Here is a 17,709-nt window from a genome sequence, read left to right as displayed (position 1 = left end):
GAAATCATCCATTTATGGTCTCCCTTCCTTCTCTCAAAGCTTTGGAGATACCCCAAATAATAAAAGCCTTTAAGTCTGTTCTTTGAAGAACAACTCATTTCCTTTCCTTAAAAGAAGGGGAAGTAGATCTCCTTATTAAAACAAAAGTCATCCCCTTGGCGGGGGGGATACAAAGGCTGAGCGTCTGGAAGGTAGAGGCAGGCTGTGTGGGGGCAGCTCGGGAGATGCGTGCGGCGGGGCAGGTCTGGGGAGGTTGTATGCACAGGCTGAACTGGGTTGTGCATTTACAGACATCTCCACAGGGACAGTCTGCCTGGGGACGAGAACCCACAGCCTTCGGTGGAAAGCGCGATACTTACCATCACTGGTCGTAGTAGATGGGTACCACCAGCCTGGAAGGAAAAAGAGATGATTTTAGGATTTTATTGGAAAAGTTTTCGCTGCATGGTCATGAGTTTGCTAAGGAGATGTTACGGTGCATGATTCTATCCCTGACAGGAGGACTGCTCAGAGCCTGGACAATTCCAATGTGCACTGCGAATGGCCCAGATGGGCTGGAGTACGGAGCGCGGACTTCGCAACATACTCGGCCCTGAATATTCTCACCGTGGGGTAGAGAACACTTTGGGGATCGCTCTCTCAACGTGAAGGAATTCTTGAACAGACAAGCATTGGCAGGAGTGTTATTTGGTTGTATTTTCCAAATGATCGCAATTCTGACTGAAAAGTACTTCCATCTGAAATGACCAGAAGGGACCAAAAATCCTTGCACTGCAGGTTCTCTGAGCAAACCCTGGCAGCACGCAGTGGCAGGGGATCCAGGTGGGCCCTTAGGCTAACCTAAAGTAGGAGGCAAAGTCCTGGGGACTCAGCTGGGGACTGTAACAAATACCAGAGCCCTCAAAGAGAAGGGCCTGGGCCTCTGTTTCACGTTCTAGAAACATGAGAGTAGAAATCCAGAGAGGAAGCATGTTGGGCCGGGATGCAGCTACTCACCTGGGGTAGTAGTAGGCCTTGGTACAGCTGCAAGGGAAGAGGACACATTATCAATCTCTGGGGAGGATTGCAAAAAGGAGCCTCTCAGAATCCAAAGGAACAGAAATGCTGAGTGCCAAACCCCTACAACTAAGAAAGACTTTCAGAAAGGGGTCCTGAGGACTAAGGGTAAAAGGAAACCTCAAGGTCAGGATGCCACAAAAAAAAAATAACTATTACAGGAATTTGTTCTCATGACCATTATGCCCATTAATATATGACTACTCTATGAGCCCTGACCAAACTGGGCGTTTCCTGGGGCCAAAATGGCCCAGCCACAGTCCAGTTGCCTGCACACCACGTTGGCGTCATTGGTGTCCCAGCTGTCATCACACACGGTGCCCCAGGAGCCTTGATACAGGACCTCCACGCGGCCCTGACACCGGTCACCGCCACTCACCAGCCTCAGGGCCAAACCTGTTTCATTCCCTAGCAGGACAAAGAACAAGACCTTAAGGAATGTTCCAGACTCAGGGGCTTCCTCCTGGCCAATGACCCCTGGGCTGGTGGTCACCTTTGACCATGCTCAGAGGTTAATCTTCATCACGGGGAAAGGAGTAGAGACATCCTCATCAGCCCAGGCTTAAGGATGCTCCAAGGCAGGGAAGCACCCTACGACCCATGGCTGTGAGGAGAAGACAAACCCACCCCATGCTGGGCGCACTGAGGATGGAGCCCCAGAGCTCCAAGGCAGGCCAAGACCACGGCCCTGCTGGGCAGCTTACTGGCTTCTGTGGGATCTTGGCTGGGTTGTGGCAAGGTCCCAGACATGACGGCACCTTGGCAAGAAGGGTGCTGGACCAACACATGGCCCCTGTCTTCCCGGGGCTGCACCCCGTGGCCTGGGAGGCACAACCAGGTCCCAGAAGCACTTGAGAGGCCTCCCCTGAGCACCCGGACAAGGATCTTCACTGACCAACATCAGCCCAGGATCCCCCTGGAATTGGGTGGCCACCCCCTAAGATCAGACCTCAGAGCTGGTATTCAGAGCCCCCTCTCTCCACCACCCACCCTTCACACACACACACACACACACACACACATACACACACACACACACATACAGGACAAGCATAAGTAAGGGAGCACCCTGAGATTCCTCCTGTCACTTCCAAACCCAAACTTTATGCTGAAGGAGAAAATGACCCAGGGAGGATGGATGGGAATATGCACCTGTTGTCGGCCGTACAGGTGTGGATGAGGTGGGCCAGGTGCCTGGAAGAGGCAACAACGGCAAAAGACAGCGTTAGACATCATGGAAAACGATCTTTGAAAAGAGATTTTGGCGGGCATCGGGACAATTGCACATCTGCTTCCTGGCACCTTACACGCCTCTGTGCTACACAAGCCTCAAGATTAGCCAGCTCCCCTGGGATGAAGTCCCTGCGGGAGGACACCCTGGGCCCTCCACAGCCATCTCAAAGCCTAGCATGTCCTTTCCCCTTTAGAAAACATTGCCACCTCCCTGCTCAGGACACATATGTCTGAGGGGTCTGCCACACTCTGAAGCTTGGCCAGAAAGAGTCAGGGTCGTGGTGGGCCCACCTGAAACCAATCAAGTATCCCGGCACCCAGAACACACCACAATTATTACAATCTGATCCCCTGGGCTCTGTCCCTGCCACTTTGGATATACGCTTCGGACCCTGATGAATCTGAGGCTTGGAAGCACTGGGCAAGGGAGAGGATCCAGCCTATTCTGATGGCCCTTCAATACGAGGTCAGTGCTCATCAGTGTCCACTCTCCAATTCAAATTCTCAGCCCACATTGCATTCCAGCTGAAACTGATGGTACACTTGGTCAGTCGTCTGTACCTACACGCAGCTATCTTTTGGGACACTCTGAAAGGACCAGGTGAAAACTAATGGACTGATGGAAAGATGGGACTCTGGGAGTCCCATGTCTAGCTCAGAACAGCCTGCTCGAGACCCCTGGGACGGGAGCTGCGGGGGAGGAAAGGTGTCCATAGGTTTGCTACAAGGAGCAGTGGTTCGTCCAGACTGGTGGGAACAGGGATGGACGGGACAGAAGCAAAGAGACATTCCAACTAGGGTAGCTGAGGACTCACCTGGATAGACTGTAGATGAGGACTGAGCAGCTGTGAGAAAGAAACACGAGTCAGACACAAAGAACACGGGTGTCCCAACCAGATCAAAGATTCAAGAAACTCAGCCTATCCCTACTGAGCTCATGCTTCCATGTGCCCTCGGGCAGACAGAGCTAGGGCCCGTCATGAATCTCTAGGTCCTCTGGGAGCCCCACCTGATGTCCCACCGCCATTGCCTGCCTTGCTGGGCCTCAGGGCTGACTCTCCAGGAGGTAGAATACCTCTCCCGACCCGGGACAGGCCACCGAAGCCACTGGGTTCACTCCTCATGGGAACAGCAAGAATGGTTCTGGGCAGTTAGTCTACAGAGACCCCAATTCCACCAGCCCAGGTGCAATGCTCTCAGTCTTTACAGGGTTTCTCGGCCTTTGCGCAGTGGGTCAGGATCAGGCACCAAAGTCACATCTGGCTCACTAGCTTTCCATGTACCACCGACGTGCCCTTCCCTGCACATCAGCCCACGTTCCAGCTGTCTTCACCACCCTCCCAGATTCAAAATGGAGACTGCAATCCTGTTCTCTAAGTCGGCCTCATGGAGGACCCAGAAGAATACAGCATCGGGACTGGAGGAGATAATGCTAAGCGAAATAAGTCAAGCAGAGAAAGACAATTATCATATGGTTTCACTCATTTATGGAACATAAGAAGTAGGANCACATGATCCCGCCAAGGATCAGGGGTTCGTTGTGTCTGCGCACTGAATGGTGGCCAGTGCTTTCCACCCCCTGTGCCACTGGTGCCCAAAGCCATATGGGTCCAGGACGGAGGGTCCTGCCCCTGCTCGTCCCCATGTGCAGCCCTTGAGGAGCCTGCTTCCCGCAGGTAGNAGGACGGAGGGTCCTGCCCCTGCTCGTCCCCATGTGCGGCCCTTGAGGAGCCTGCTGCCTGCAGGTAAGCCTGGGGGGCACAGCATATCCGGAAGAGGCTCAGGTGGGGACTTTGCAGCCGGGAGTGCATTTGCTCCCAGGAACAATCACCATGAATGGGGGACCTGGGGATTTTGGAGGTTCACCTGAGCAGATGACACCTGCGTCCTCTGAGTGGACACAGTTGTGGGAGTTCCAGCCATTGTGAGGGCAGCTCCACAGGTAGGACTCATGCCCGGAGCAGCGCACGTTGTCCAGCACAATCGGCCCTGAGCCCTGACCAAACCGCGCATTTCCTGGGGCCGACGTGGCCCAGCCACAGCCCAGTTGCCTGCAGACCACGTTGGCATCGTTGGTGTCCCACTCGTCGTCACACACGGTGCCCCAGGAGCCTCGGTACAGGACCTCCACGCGGCCCTGACACCGGTCACCGCCGTTCACCAGCCTCAGGGCCAAACCTGACGGAGTCCCTGAGGGAGAAAGAACAGAAATTCCCCTCCGGTGTATCTTAAGGTCATAAGTGTCACACATTTGTAAGACCCAGGGACTTCTTCCTGGCCTAAGTCCCCTGGGCAGGTCACAATGTCCACAGGTTAATGTTTAGCACAGAGAAAAGAGCAGAGACATCCCAATGAGCTTAAGCCTAGGACGCTCCAAAGTAAAGAAGCGGCCCATGACCTGGATGGAGTTGAGGTGGTGGACAAGCCTCACCCACACTGTGCATACCATGGATGGAGCCCAAAGCTACTGGTGCATGCCAAGACCCCTGCCTTGATGGGAAGTTCAGGGCTTCCCTGGCAGCATGACTCGCTTCTGACAAAATCCCAGGAAATGATGCCCCTGGGCAAGAAAGGTGCAGTACCAGCACGGGGCCCTCTTCTCTGGGCTGTGCCCCATCGATGGGAGCCACACCCATGGTCCCAGCAGCACTGNGGCCTACACTGAGTACTTGGGGGAGGATTTTGCCAAACAGAAGCCTAAGATCCCAGTACAGTTACCTGCCCACCCTCGAAGATAAGACCCAGGATCTGATCTTCAGAGACCTCTCTCTCTACGTACACACACACACACACACACACACACACACACAGACCCACGGAACAACGCTAAGGAAGAACACCCCATGAGACTCCCCTCCTCTTCCAAACCCAAACTTCATCTAGAATTTCAGTCCGATACTAGCAGGGTGGAGTAAAATATTTACCTGTTCCTGCTGGTGAAGTTGCATAGCTGGGGATCCAGGTGGTGTCTGGACATGGCAAGAAGGGCAAAGACCAGAGTTAGACATCGTGGAAAGCAGTCTCTGAAAACTCGTTGGCAGGCATCCTGACAGTTGCACCTCTGCATCCTGCCACGTCCCACCTGGGTGTGCTGGGCAGGTTTCCTGCTCTGCCAGCTGTTCTGGGACAAAGGCCTTGTGTAGGTCAGCCAGGCCCCTGCACATCTCGAAGCCTGCCATGTTCTTTGTGCCTGAGAAAACTTTTGACACCCGTCTATCCTGCCTCATGCAGATCTGAAGGTTCTCCCATATCCTAAGCTTGGTAAAAAGAGCCAGGGGCATTGAGGGTCAACAAGGAAGCAAGTAGGTATCCCAGTCCCGAGAGCACCTCCATCCCCTATTACACCCCCATCCCCTCAAACTGTTATTCCAGCCCCATTGGATGCAGCTATGACTCCAAGGAATTGAGGCGGCTGCAAGCACTGAGCAAGGCAGAGGAAGCAGCCTGCCCTGACGGCTCTCGTACAGGAAGTCGGTGGTCATCAGCGACCATTCTCCCCCTCAGCCTGTCAGCCCGGAGTGTATGACAGCTGAGATTCATGGCACATGTGGCCAGTTCTCTGATACTGCAGGCAGCCATCTCTCGGGACTGTGTCCACATGTGGGATGAAACCTCATGGACTGATGGGAAGTTGAGACTCTTGTCAATCCCATGTCTGGTCAGTACCTGGTGTCAGCATCTCAGCGACAGTGGGGACAATTTACCTTTGAACATGCCCCGAGGTTAATCTTCAGCACAGGTATAAGAGCAGAGACATCCCAATGAGCGTAAGCCTAAGGTCGCTCCACTGTAACAAAGCGCCCCCGATCTGGATGGCGGTGAGGAGGTGGACAACCCTCCCTCGCACAGGCCACACCCAGGATGGGGCTCCAAAGCTACTGGTGCAGTCTAAGACACGGGCCTTGATGGGCCACTTATGGGCTTCCGCGGCAGCATGTCTCCCTTCTGCCAAAACCTGAGAACATGATGCCCCTCGGCAGGAAAGGTGCAGTACCAGCACACGGCCCTCCTCTTCTCTGGGCTGTGCCCCATCCCTGGGAGCCACTAAAAGGTCCCAGTATCACTGCAGAGGCCTCCAGGGCATACACTGAGCACTTGAGGGACGATCTTTCCCAAAAGAAGCCGAGGATCCAAATGCAGACACCTCTCCACGCTCTATGTTCAGAACCAGGATTGGATCTTCAGAGAACTCATCTCTCTCTATCTGCCAGTTCTACACACACACACACACACACACACAAGGGCAAGACTAAGGACGAACACACCCTGAGACTCCTCCATTTCCTTCCAAACCCAAACTTTCTCTAGAACCTGAGTCCGACCCTAGGAGGGTGCACGGAAATATTTACCTGTTCTTCCTGTTGAAGTTGTATAGCTGGGGATCCAGGTGGTGTCTGGATATGGTACCAAAGACAGAGACCAGAGTTAGACATCATGGAAAGCAGTCTCTGAAAACTGTTTTTTCAGGCATCGTGACAGTTATACATCTATCCTGCCACTTCCCACCCAGGTGTTCTGGGTAAGTCTTTTGCTCTATCTTTTCAAGAACAAAGGTCTTGTGTAAGCCAGCCAGGTCCCTGCACATCTCAAAGCCTGCCATGTTCTTTTGTGCCTGAAAAACTTTGCCACCTGTCTTATCTTGACTCATATAGATGTGACAATTCTTCCATATCCTAAGCTTGGTAAAAAGGGTCAGGGGCATTGAGGGTCAACATGGAGCCAACTAGGTATCCCAGTCCCGAGAGCACCTCCATCCCCTATTACACCTCCATCCCCTCAAATACTGTCCCAGTCCCATTGGATGCAGCTATGACTCCAAGGAATTGAGGCGGCTGCAAGCACTGAGCAAGGCAGAGGAAGCAGCCTGCCCTGATGGCCCTGGTACAGGAAGTCGGTGGTCATCAGTGACCATTCTCCCCCTCAGCCTGCCAGCCCAGAGTGTATGACAGCTGAGATTCATGGCACATGTGGCCAGTTCTCTGATACTGCAGGCAGCCATCTCTCGGGGCAGTGTGCACATGTGGGATGAAACCTCAGGGACTGATGGGAAGTTGAGACTCTTGTCAATCCCATGTCTGGTCAGTACCTGGTGCCAGCATCTCAGCGACAGTGGGGACAATACCTTTGAACATGCCCCGAGGTTAACCTTCAGCACAGGTATAAGAGCAGAGACATCCCAATGAGCGTAAGCCTAAGGTCGCTCCACTGTAACAAAGCGCCCCATGATATGGATGGAAGTGATGTGATGGAGAAGCCTCCCCCACATGGGGCACACCCAGGAAGGAGCTCTAACACTACTGGTGCAATGCAAGACCCCTGCCTTGATGGGCCATTTATGGGCTTCCATGGCAGCATGACTCGCTTCTGCCAAAATCTCAGAACGTGATGCCCCTTGGCAGGAAAGGTGCAGTACCAGCACAGGGCCCTCCTCTTCTCTGGGCTGTGCCCCATCGATGGGAGCCACAGGCAAAGTCCCAGCAGCACTGCAGAGGCCTCCAGGGCCTACACTGAGCACCTGGGGGAGGACTTTTGCCGAACAGAAGCCCAGGATCCCAATGCAGCCAGCTGGCCACCCTCAAGATCAGAACCAGGATCTGATCTTCAGAGACCTTATCTCTCTCTATCCCCCTGCTCTACACGACACACACACACACACACACACACACACACACACATACACACACACGGTCAAGGCTAAGGAAGGACACACCCTGAGACTCCTCCTGTCCCTTCCAAACCCAAACTTTATCAGAAGCTGAGAACGATCCTAGGAGGGTAGACTAAAATATTTACCTGTACCTATTGTTGAAGTTGCATAGTCGGTGGTCCAGGTGGTGTCTGAATAAGACAACAAAGGCAGAGACCAGAGTTAGACGCCATGGAAGACAGCTTTTGAGAACTGTTTTTGGCAGGATCATGGGATGTTCCTTTGTGCTGTGTGCATACAACACTCTCTCAACCCATCCTCTACAATTCTTCCTGAATAAATGTGAAACCCATGCATACAGCTGTTGTCATTAACATCAGAGAGAGAACCAAATAAAAATATTCGTTATCTATTGTACCAGTAGCCACAGTATTCTCTGTAGTGCTATCTGCATAGACAGATTGTGTCTATGGGGGGGGGGACAGAAAATGTAAAGTTAGGTCCCCTCTAAGGACAATCAAGGACTGGAATTTAAAAAGAATCTGCTAAGGAGATGCCATTTCTGACCTGGATTTTATCTTGCTATGTAACTTTGGAAAAGGAAACAAAGCTGTTTAGCCTCAAATTCTTTCATTCTACAAGACTATTTGGGGGGACATATCTCTTTACCAACCTACTGACCTTGATTCTGACCATCCCATATGTGACCTATGCAGAGCTCCACGAATAGATGCAAAAATAACTTTTCTAATCCTTATGCTCCCGATGGATTTCTCTTGTCTAATTGTATTGGCTAATATATCTAGTACACTGTTAAATGACAGGGGGCCTGCAGGCCATTCTTTCCTTTTTACTTTAATGAAAATGCTTCCAATGTCTACCCATTAAGTAAGATTGTGGCGTTAAACCTATGATTTTCAAATTGCTTCAAGAAACTGTGGTGCTTGCCCCAGGCCCCAGCAAGAGCCTACTGGGTGCTGGGGCTTGAAGAGGAGATGACCTGAGAGCTCTTAGTCTGCTGCCACGAAAGCATTCATTGCGCTTCTGAATTCCCTACTGGGCTTCTCCATGAGGTCTTTTGGGGTCTACAGAAGTGTGACACTCACCTCCATCCCACAGTCAAGGTTCTGACAAGCATCTCAGTGACAGTCCTAGCTGCAGTCCTGTGTCATAGTCAGATAGCCAAGCACCTGAGCCCCTCGTTTGCACCCTGGATGGACTAGTTGTACCAAAGAACTTGTTAGGCCCAGCTCTTATTCCTAATACACAGCAGGGCTCTCAAGGGAAACCATTATAGAAAGGAGCAGATTCTCCTCTTAGACCTGCTGCAAATAAGAATGTTAGGAAGAGACATGGCTAAATTATAATAAAGCCAGTCTCATCCTCAGCTCTAGTGACATTTGTGTCCTTAATCATAAGAAAGAGAAAGAGGTAAAGTCAGACCTCACCCCATGGGCTTTAGAGACAGGAAAGCATAACGTCTGAGGAACAGAAATGCCTGACATGTGTACCATTAAGAGTCCCAACTGATCCATGCTGACTTCTGGTCAGGGGCCTTCATGGGGAGGCTATCCTTCTCTTGTCCTAGGGTCAAAGTTTCCCGTGGGATATAGGCAGTGACTTTCCTTCCCAAAGCCCAGGTTGCCAAAAACTCAAGCTGTATTGACTACCTCCCAGCTGTCTCATAGGACATGCCCCTGGGGGGAGCATGGGACCTCTGATGCCCATAAGCTGAAGGACCATGGCTCCTCGTGTTGAGAAGGAACCAAGGTGGCCTGATATGGGCTCAGGAAAGGGCAAAGGCAGGAAGGATGTTGCCCCATCAGTTTGCACCTGCCTCTCCAGGCCCTGCAGCCAGAGACCCAGCACCTCAGCCGGGCCAGGCCTCAGCATGCAGAGGTGAGCACCACAGGATAGGCACAACAAGTGAGCAACAGGACCCCCTGGAGACTGGACACCAAGCTCCACCTTGGATCTCCTTGGAAGTGCCTGAGCAGGTCGATCCCTCCCCAATCTCAGGGACATAGTCCATGGAAGGGTTACCCATTTAGGCCTGGGGCCTCATTCAGAGGTTCCCTCTTGGGAACTAAGCACCCCTATCTCTTATATCTTTTGCACCTCTTCTAGATCAGAGATGACCTTATGGGTGCAGTTAATGAGCCCATAGGGATCCCACATAAAAATATGTTACCTTCTGCCTCAGTTGTTGCCAGGGATGCCTCAGTGGGAGACAAAGAAGCTATGGAGTGGAGAAAAAAAGAGGTCATTCGATGTTGGCCCTCATTTGAGAAGAACTGGCCTTCTAATTCCTCAGCTCTGAAACAAGGGCTGGATGCAGAGACCCAGAAACCCTACCCACTGCTAAAAGCTGTATTTCTTACTTATGAGACAGAATTCATCTCTCTGTCATTTTGCCAGCCATTATTCAATGCTGGAATGCCATCAGAGATGTTCTTTGCTCCTGCCATCAACTCCCACCCCTCTGCTTCCACTGTCTCCAACCAAAAAATCACCCCATCTGATTAACAAGATCACATTTCAAATACCAACTGCCTATTTCTATAGCTTACCCACACCCTCAAATGACAAACATCTACCATCGCTGAGATATCCCTGAGAAGGTGGCCCCAACGGAGTAGAAAGGCACTTTCCAAAGATGCGTCCCCAAATGCTAAAATAAACCCACTCCAAAGTGATTACTTGGAGGGCCATACCCCCTGGGGAAGCCATTCTCATGTGCTAGTTGGATTATCGGGATCCTATCCCATGCATGGTGGCGTGTGCACACACCAATCCACATAGAAAATGCCAGAGGTCACTCTAAAGATGGACAATTTATCTAGGAAACCCCCTTTGGGGGACACAATGATTGCTATCCTCAGAGTTTCTTTGTGGATTAAAAGACCTCTTGGTACTTGAACACCTACCAGCCCTCTGTGAACAGAGGAGAAACTCGGCGTTGGGTTTTGCTAGGATGAGTCAGGGAGAATTTCTCTATTCCACTGTGGGTGTGAATATCTTTAGCTGGTCATTTAATCCCCAATAAAGAGAACATACTGGTTATTTCTCTGTTTGATTTTGATATAGATTTAAGTTTTAAGGACCAGAAGTCTCTGATCCTTCTCTCCTGACTGTAAAAGGAGGAGAAAATGCCACTTAGGGAGGTATTTTTTCACCCCAGGGCGGGGATCATCAGAACAATCCCACGGGCTGACTGCATTGGCGAACTCTGGAGGAGGCTAAGATTGAAACCCACCTCCACCACTTTCCAGCTTTAGGACTCCAGGCAAGCTACTTGCCTTCTCTCAGCCTCCATTTACCTGGAAAGGGACCTGCCCTCTAACATCAAATAAGACATGACCTAGAGTAAAGCAGGTAAACTGAAAAGTGATGTAAAGGTCAGCAGGAGCCCCTCTCGTCCAAGTGGCACAGGCGAGGTGAGGTCAGCTGTACCTGAGCACACGGCTCCGGCGTCTTCCCTGTGGCCACATTCGTGGTTGTACCACCCACTGTGGAAGCAGCTTGACAGGTAGGGCTCCCACCCTGAGCAGTATACAAAGCCCAAGAGGATGTTCCCCGAGCCCTGACCAAAGTGGGCCCCGCCCGGCGCCGACACTGCAAGGCCACAGCCGAGCTGCCGACAGACAACATCTGCATCCTGGATGTCCCAGTCGTCGTCACACACGGTGCCCCAGTAGCCTTGGTACAGGACCTCCACACGACCCTGACACCGGTCACTTCCATTCACCAGCCTCAGAGGCAAACCTGCATTGACACAGTGGAAAGCCCTCGTCCACTCTCTCTGCATCCCTGGCTTTCACTCACCAACACCCCCTGTTCTCCTCCTTCCTTTGACCACTGCCCCATCTCCTTCACCTTTTTTCTCCTCTCCCACACCTTACGTGTCACTGCTCTGCCAAGCACTGTCTTAGCTCTCTTCTCACGCTGTCTTCCCCCTGGAAGAACTCATGTACTCTGGCAGCTTTCTAGGAGGAAGGCCCCAAAATCGACCTCTCCAGTGCTGATCAGCCCTTACATCCCCAGCCAAGCTCTAGACCAACATTCCCAGTGGCCTCCTGGACATCCACCCTACCATCCCAAACCCAACACAGTCTCTTTCTTCCACTTGAATCAACAGGGTCACCGTACTCCGTAAGAACTGTGTTGGAAATCTGGTTGTTATATTGGAGTCCTCCCCTTCTGTACCTCTTATATCCAACTTATCCACAAGCTTATCTTTCCTTTCATTCTCACTGCCATTTTGCTAGGTTAGATCTTCCTTCTCTTGAACCTGGCCTACTCCAGAGGCCTGCCCATGGATATCCCTGCCCCTGTCCCTCCCTCTCTAATCCATCCACATTGATGGATTCAACAAGCATTTATGGAGTGCTTACTCTGCACCCACTCCTATGTTAACAGGATTTATCTGTCTCCCCTAGAATATCCCAAGTTTTATCTTTATAAAATGTGGATGTTCAACCTGTTTCCCTGTTCAAAATGCCTCAATGCACTCTCCACTGCTATCAGGGTCAAGTCTCAGATGGCATTCATCCAAGAGTGGGCCTCGACTCACCTTTTGAGCCTCCTATGAGGGCTGACAGAGCCCGAGTGCCACCATAACGGGCACCATGTTTCTGCCTGACATGACCCTGCTAAACCACCCATACTGATTATGCAACGAAAACAGGGAGCAGGTCCCGAGAGATCCAGCCCAACATCATGACAGCAGGAGCTGAGTCCTAGGTATGGCTTCTCAGTGGTTAGTTTGAGTTTATGAGAAATCTGTGGTCAGGGAGTGACCAGAGGGGTTGGAATGGGCTGTAAGATGAGGGGCAGATGGTTTCTGTGGTTGTTGTAAGGGAAGAGATCAGGGTAAGAGTGAGGAAAAGCCAACTGGGCTGTTTCTAGGGCATTCCCAAGGTGCATTGCAGGCCTCATCAGACCTTCCTGCTGCCCCCTTTGGTCACTCCTGTGAATGTCCCTGCAGAAGAGCTCTCAGTCTCCCTGCCTCAGCCTGCCCTTTGCTGGGTGTCAATCACCAGAAAGCTCTGCTAAAGCTCCTCCCAGGCCACTGCTGGACGCTCAGGGCATGCTCTGAAAGGGCAGGGATTGGCCTCAACAGAGCCAAGAACTCCATGGCAGGGTCCGCTGTCCTAAGTGAGCACATCAAGGACTCTGACATATCAAATTCAGTGCAAAGCGTGCACACTCACTCAGAAGTTAAGGAGAGATGGATAGATTTAGTAAGAATAGCGGACAGAGGCAAAGTTGTCTGTTCTGGGTTCAAATTTCTGCCCGGACACTTAGCCATAATGTGAACTGGGACATATAACTGTTGACAAATGACCTAACTATGCCACAGTTTCCCCATCTGCAACTTGGGGGTAATACTACCACTTATCTCAAAATGTTGGAAAGATTTCATGATAATAGCACTTATTATGTGCCTTAGTTGAGCACTTATTATGCACCAAGCAGTAATTTAAAAGATTTTTTATACATTAACTCATTTGGTATATGAGAATAATTTTGTGCAGGGTACATAGCAAGAACTTGTGGGATGTTAGCTATCTTCAAGATAACTGTCACTAGTGGTAAGAAGACGCACTGGATTTTTTTCACCCGTCTCTCCCAACACCAAGCTGAAGCTAATTCCACGCAACAAATGATTGAGAGGCAGAGAAAAGAAGGAAGGAGAATGACAGATGAGACTGGCTGAGTGTGCATCTGGGACATGGCTAGGGTCTCAGCATTCCCTGACCCCTTCCTTCCCATCCCTGCATTCTAAAAGGCAGACACTTGTTCTGTGGCCAAAACTGCTCAGACTCAACAAGTCAACAGCAGCAGCAGAACTGGCTGGTCCAACCAGTAAGCAAAACTCTAGGAAGACAAGTAAAGAAAAAAGGTCTTACCATAGTCTGTAGTCCGGGTGCTTGTCAGACCTAGAAAGAAAGCAAATTCATCTTTGGATGAATGGAAGTTCCAACAATGGAAGTTCCACTGTTGGTAAATGATCTAGTCACAGATTGGCTTGAGCATCACCTTACGATCATGCCAGGGGGTGCTGTGGCTCACTCTTGGGTCTGTGTGTCTCCAGCATTCTTGCAAAGTGTTCTGGATTTTCCAATAGTAGAATACAAGTGGGTTGGATGTAGGTGTTGAATAATTTTGGATGCAATAAAGTACATATCTCTTTACCCTGCCCCCTAACGCTACAGTTTATAGTTACAGGATATAATCTGTGCTCAGAAAGAAGGGCTGGAAAAGAAAAGGCAGTTCAGACTAGGCAAGGACTCCTCTGGATGCCAGTTGAATCCTCCCTCCCATTTGAAATTTGAGTGGAGTTAGCACTTGGAATAGCCACTCAGAGGCCCCATAAATAAGTACATATTTTGTTGTCAGATATTCTGTGCCTTCCGACCATACCCTGAGAAAATTTTAATCAATTTTGAACAAAACCAACATCTAGAGGACCTGGGTCTTTATTATCAGTGAGGCCACTCTAAAGCTCTCTAAGCCACTCCACTTCAAGTTAACCCTTAGGACACCTTCAAGGTCCATCAGACTCAATTTTAGTTCTGGAGTTTCTTTTTTCAGCAGGCTTCACTCTATTTGTGAGGATTGATATTTTATGACTTTTACATGTTTTAAGAGGTCTTCCAAAGAACAAAAAGAATATTCATTCATGAAAAGAAAATAGAATAAAAGTCATTCTATCTTATAGTCACTATATGGATTCATTGTATCCTTCTATAAATCCAAAATACATTACGGGGTCTTCATGATCTCATGTTTCCTATAGCTTGAAACATTTTACTATTTCATCATTCAACGAATTGGTTCATCATTACTCGTTAATTATTAACTATCATAAAAAAGAGTTATATAATAAGACAATGAGAGAATGGTGGCATTAGCTAGAAGAAAGATGAAGTGGTAAGATAGGTCATCATTCTCCAGTGCCCCAAATACTGTATTACCTTTCAACAAGGTATTTTTTAAAAAGACTGGAGGCACTGTCTTTGTAAGATGCTTTTAGCTTTCATTGAATGCAGTTAAGAATTTAGAAGTTTTCATTGTCTATTACCAATGGCAAAGAGAAAAAAACTGACATTGAAGATGTTTCACAATAATTAGATGAATCAGAAGTGGCATGTGAAGAGAGAGAGAGTAGCCCCCTAGATGTTAAGAATAATGGTGAAATTGCTTGTACAACTGAAATCTCAGACTCGGGGCTTTCAAATGATGATATCCCAGATGAATTTCCTCAAATTCAAAAATCAGGGAGTCAGGAATATAATTCTAAGTACAAAAATAAAATATGGTGCTCTCAGGCGCCTGGGTGGCTGAGTTGATTAAGCATCTGACTCTTGATTTCAGCTCAGGTCATGATCTCAGGGTTGTGAGTTTGAGCCCCACATCAGGCTCCAAGCTGGGCATGGAGCCCGCTTAAGATTCTCCCTCTCCCTCTCCCTCTGCCCATCCTCTCTCTCTTTTTCTCTTCCCACTCTCTAAAAAAATAAACAAGTAAAATATAGTGCCCTCACCTACTTCAATGGAAAAGATTTCATTGATGACATTTTGCAACAAGAACTCGGACATCTCCTTTTGCTAAAAGGACATATGATGGTATACTTTTATTTTTTCTAGTGCTTATATACCAAAATCTACTTGATAAAAGGAGATGTGCTATGTTTAAATTCTTATTAAAAATTCCAATGCTGTTGCTTTCATGATCCCTTTTTTCTTACTTCCTGGTGTAAGGAAAGTTAAGGCACTTGATAAACTTCTTAGATTCCTTGTAAATGTGAGTCCTGCCAGGAGCAGCAGTCAGGGGTTCAGAGATTAGATTCTCTCTAGCAAAACCAACTGGCCAGTGAGGGGACTTGATGCCAGAGAACTACCCCATTTGTCTCAACACCTTGAATGTGGGGTCCACAATGGACTTCTCCAGCTGCCCTGCTTCATGTTGTTGATGGCCCAGTAAGAGGGCAGGTGAAGCACATGCCTGAGGATGAAGAAGCAACTTGAAATAGAAACAGGCAGCTAGAACATTCTTTCAACACAGGTCACAAACCTTGGAAATATCTGCACCAGAACAACCCCACCTCATTTCTGACATACCATCCCTGCTCCCTGCTCCCACACTCAAGAACATGCTGAGAGACATGCCTGAGAGTCCTTCATCAAAACTCGGACATTTAAGCACAGTACGACACCACACAATTCCCACTGTCTGGTTCCAGGTATCTTGCTTAGTCACAAAGCGGTCAATGTCAGAGTCTACCTCTAACCCAGAGGCTCTGAGCTCCAAGGTCCCAACAATACTCAGGCATAAAACCCAACAGAACGCTGAAGTTGTCTCTGGTTGTGCTGTGTTCACACAGTTTGAACAGACTCTTTTGCACAAATTTATTGGGACCAACTTGCTTTCAAATTCCATCAGCCACATAGTTGTAGATGATGTCAGCTGCCGTTTTGGGAATGATGGTAAATCACCTGAAAAGAATAGCTTCCACTTGTTTGTATTCCAGGAAATGGAAATAGGCTGTTCTCTATCTCATCTCTTGATGTCTCAAGACAGTTGAGACATCAGAATGGACCGACCGAGGAAAAGTCACAAAGAGATCTCTCAAGATATTTCCCCAAAGACCTGGTCACTTTCCAAGGGATCTGGTCCCCTCCCATCTAGACTCAGCCATTGCCCCAAATCTCCCAGAGTACCTATTGTATACATTTGCACATTGTATACATTATTGCTTTAGTGGGGAGAAAACTGAAGAGCTTGAGTATAAAAACAAACAAGACATCATCAAACCAGCCATATCTACTGGGTAGGCCACTCCAGTTATTCTAGAAGAAAAGCCTAAGGAGATTGTGTGTTGAATCTAATGGCACTTGGAAAGTGCCCTGGACCTTAAATGAACATTTACTAAAGAATTATTACGTTTTCATGGCTGATGACATACCATGTTTAACTATTTATATGAACTATCTCAGTTCATCTTTACCCCAGCCCAGTCATCCCCACTTATAGACAAGGACACCGAGGCACAGACAGTGAACAAGTCAGTCCAAGGACATGCAGACTCCGCCTCTGCTGTCAATGCTTTCAGCTATCATCCTGCTCTGCCTTCTGTCATAGTCACTGCCTGCCACCAACCCTCTCCTTGTGGTTTTTGAAAGGAAAGTGGTCCATGCTAACTTACTTCCCATAAACCCACCAAAATGGGGTTTTCAATACGAAGTCACCCAGTAGCCTTGACTGAGTTCAACATTGTTTTTGTGCATGTAGGGTGATTGACTCCAGGATAAGAATGCTTTTGATTACTGTGGTTTTTATTTTTAGGGTTTTTATCTTACATCTGTCACAAGCACCCAGATTATTTCATCCTCTTAGGTACCATCTTCTCTGCCATATAGTCTGCATTTGTCTCAGTGGAGTTAAGGATGTTGTGGATGGGAGCCCTAAGATGAGCCCTCTTCATGGAGTCTCACTGTTGTCAAGCAAATGGCCATCCTAAGGGGTTGGTATGGAGTGACAGGATGCCACAAAGCAGAGATCATGCTAGATTGTTCATTGTTTAATGTGTTAGTTCAAGATATAACCAAATGATGAGCTTCCCAGAGATTTGCTCATGGACACGTCTCTGGATTTACTTCCACCAACTCCATCCAGATTTAGACAAGAATTTAGAAGGCAAATAAGAACCAGGTCCAGCTGTAGCTCTTCACCCATTTGCCCCAAAAGACAAATGACATTCTACCACCAA

The 17,709-nt window shown here is 49.1% G+C and overlaps 1 protein-coding gene across 1 annotated transcript in view; it reads right to left on the bottom strand.

Moving 5' to 3' along the window:
• Positions 1-11,744, bottom strand: part of DMBT1 (deleted in malignant brain tumors 1) — a 38,067-nt gene extending 26,323 nt beyond the window's left edge. Inside the window, exons 1-11 of the mRNA XM_034663632.1 lie at positions 11,390-11,744; positions 10,128-10,175; positions 8,083-8,127; positions 6,639-6,683; positions 5,214-5,258; positions 4,156-4,479; positions 3,105-3,134; positions 2,209-2,250; positions 1,270-1,464; positions 997-1,023; positions 360-392 (exon numbers count right to left, since the gene is read on the bottom strand). Coding sequence (XP_034519523.1) covers positions 360-392; positions 997-1,023; positions 1,270-1,464; positions 2,209-2,250; positions 3,105-3,134; positions 4,156-4,479; positions 5,214-5,258; positions 6,639-6,683; positions 8,083-8,127; positions 10,128-10,175; positions 11,390-11,744 — 1,189 coding nt within the window. The remainder of the gene's footprint in view (positions 1-359; positions 393-996; positions 1,024-1,269; positions 1,465-2,208; positions 2,251-3,104; positions 3,135-4,155; positions 4,480-5,213; positions 5,259-6,638; positions 6,684-8,082; positions 8,128-10,127; positions 10,176-11,389) is intronic.
• Positions 11,745-17,709: the final 5,965 nt, after the last annotated feature.

Source organism: Ailuropoda melanoleuca, chromosome 6 (assembly GCF_002007445.2).
Source record: "Ailuropoda melanoleuca isolate Jingjing chromosome 6, ASM200744v2, whole genome shotgun sequence".
Classification (NCBI taxonomy): Eukaryota; Metazoa; Chordata; class Mammalia; order Carnivora; family Ursidae; genus Ailuropoda; species Ailuropoda melanoleuca.
The sequence above is the reverse complement of the archived record's forward strand: the minus strand, read 5'-3'. Positions and strand labels throughout refer to the sequence as shown.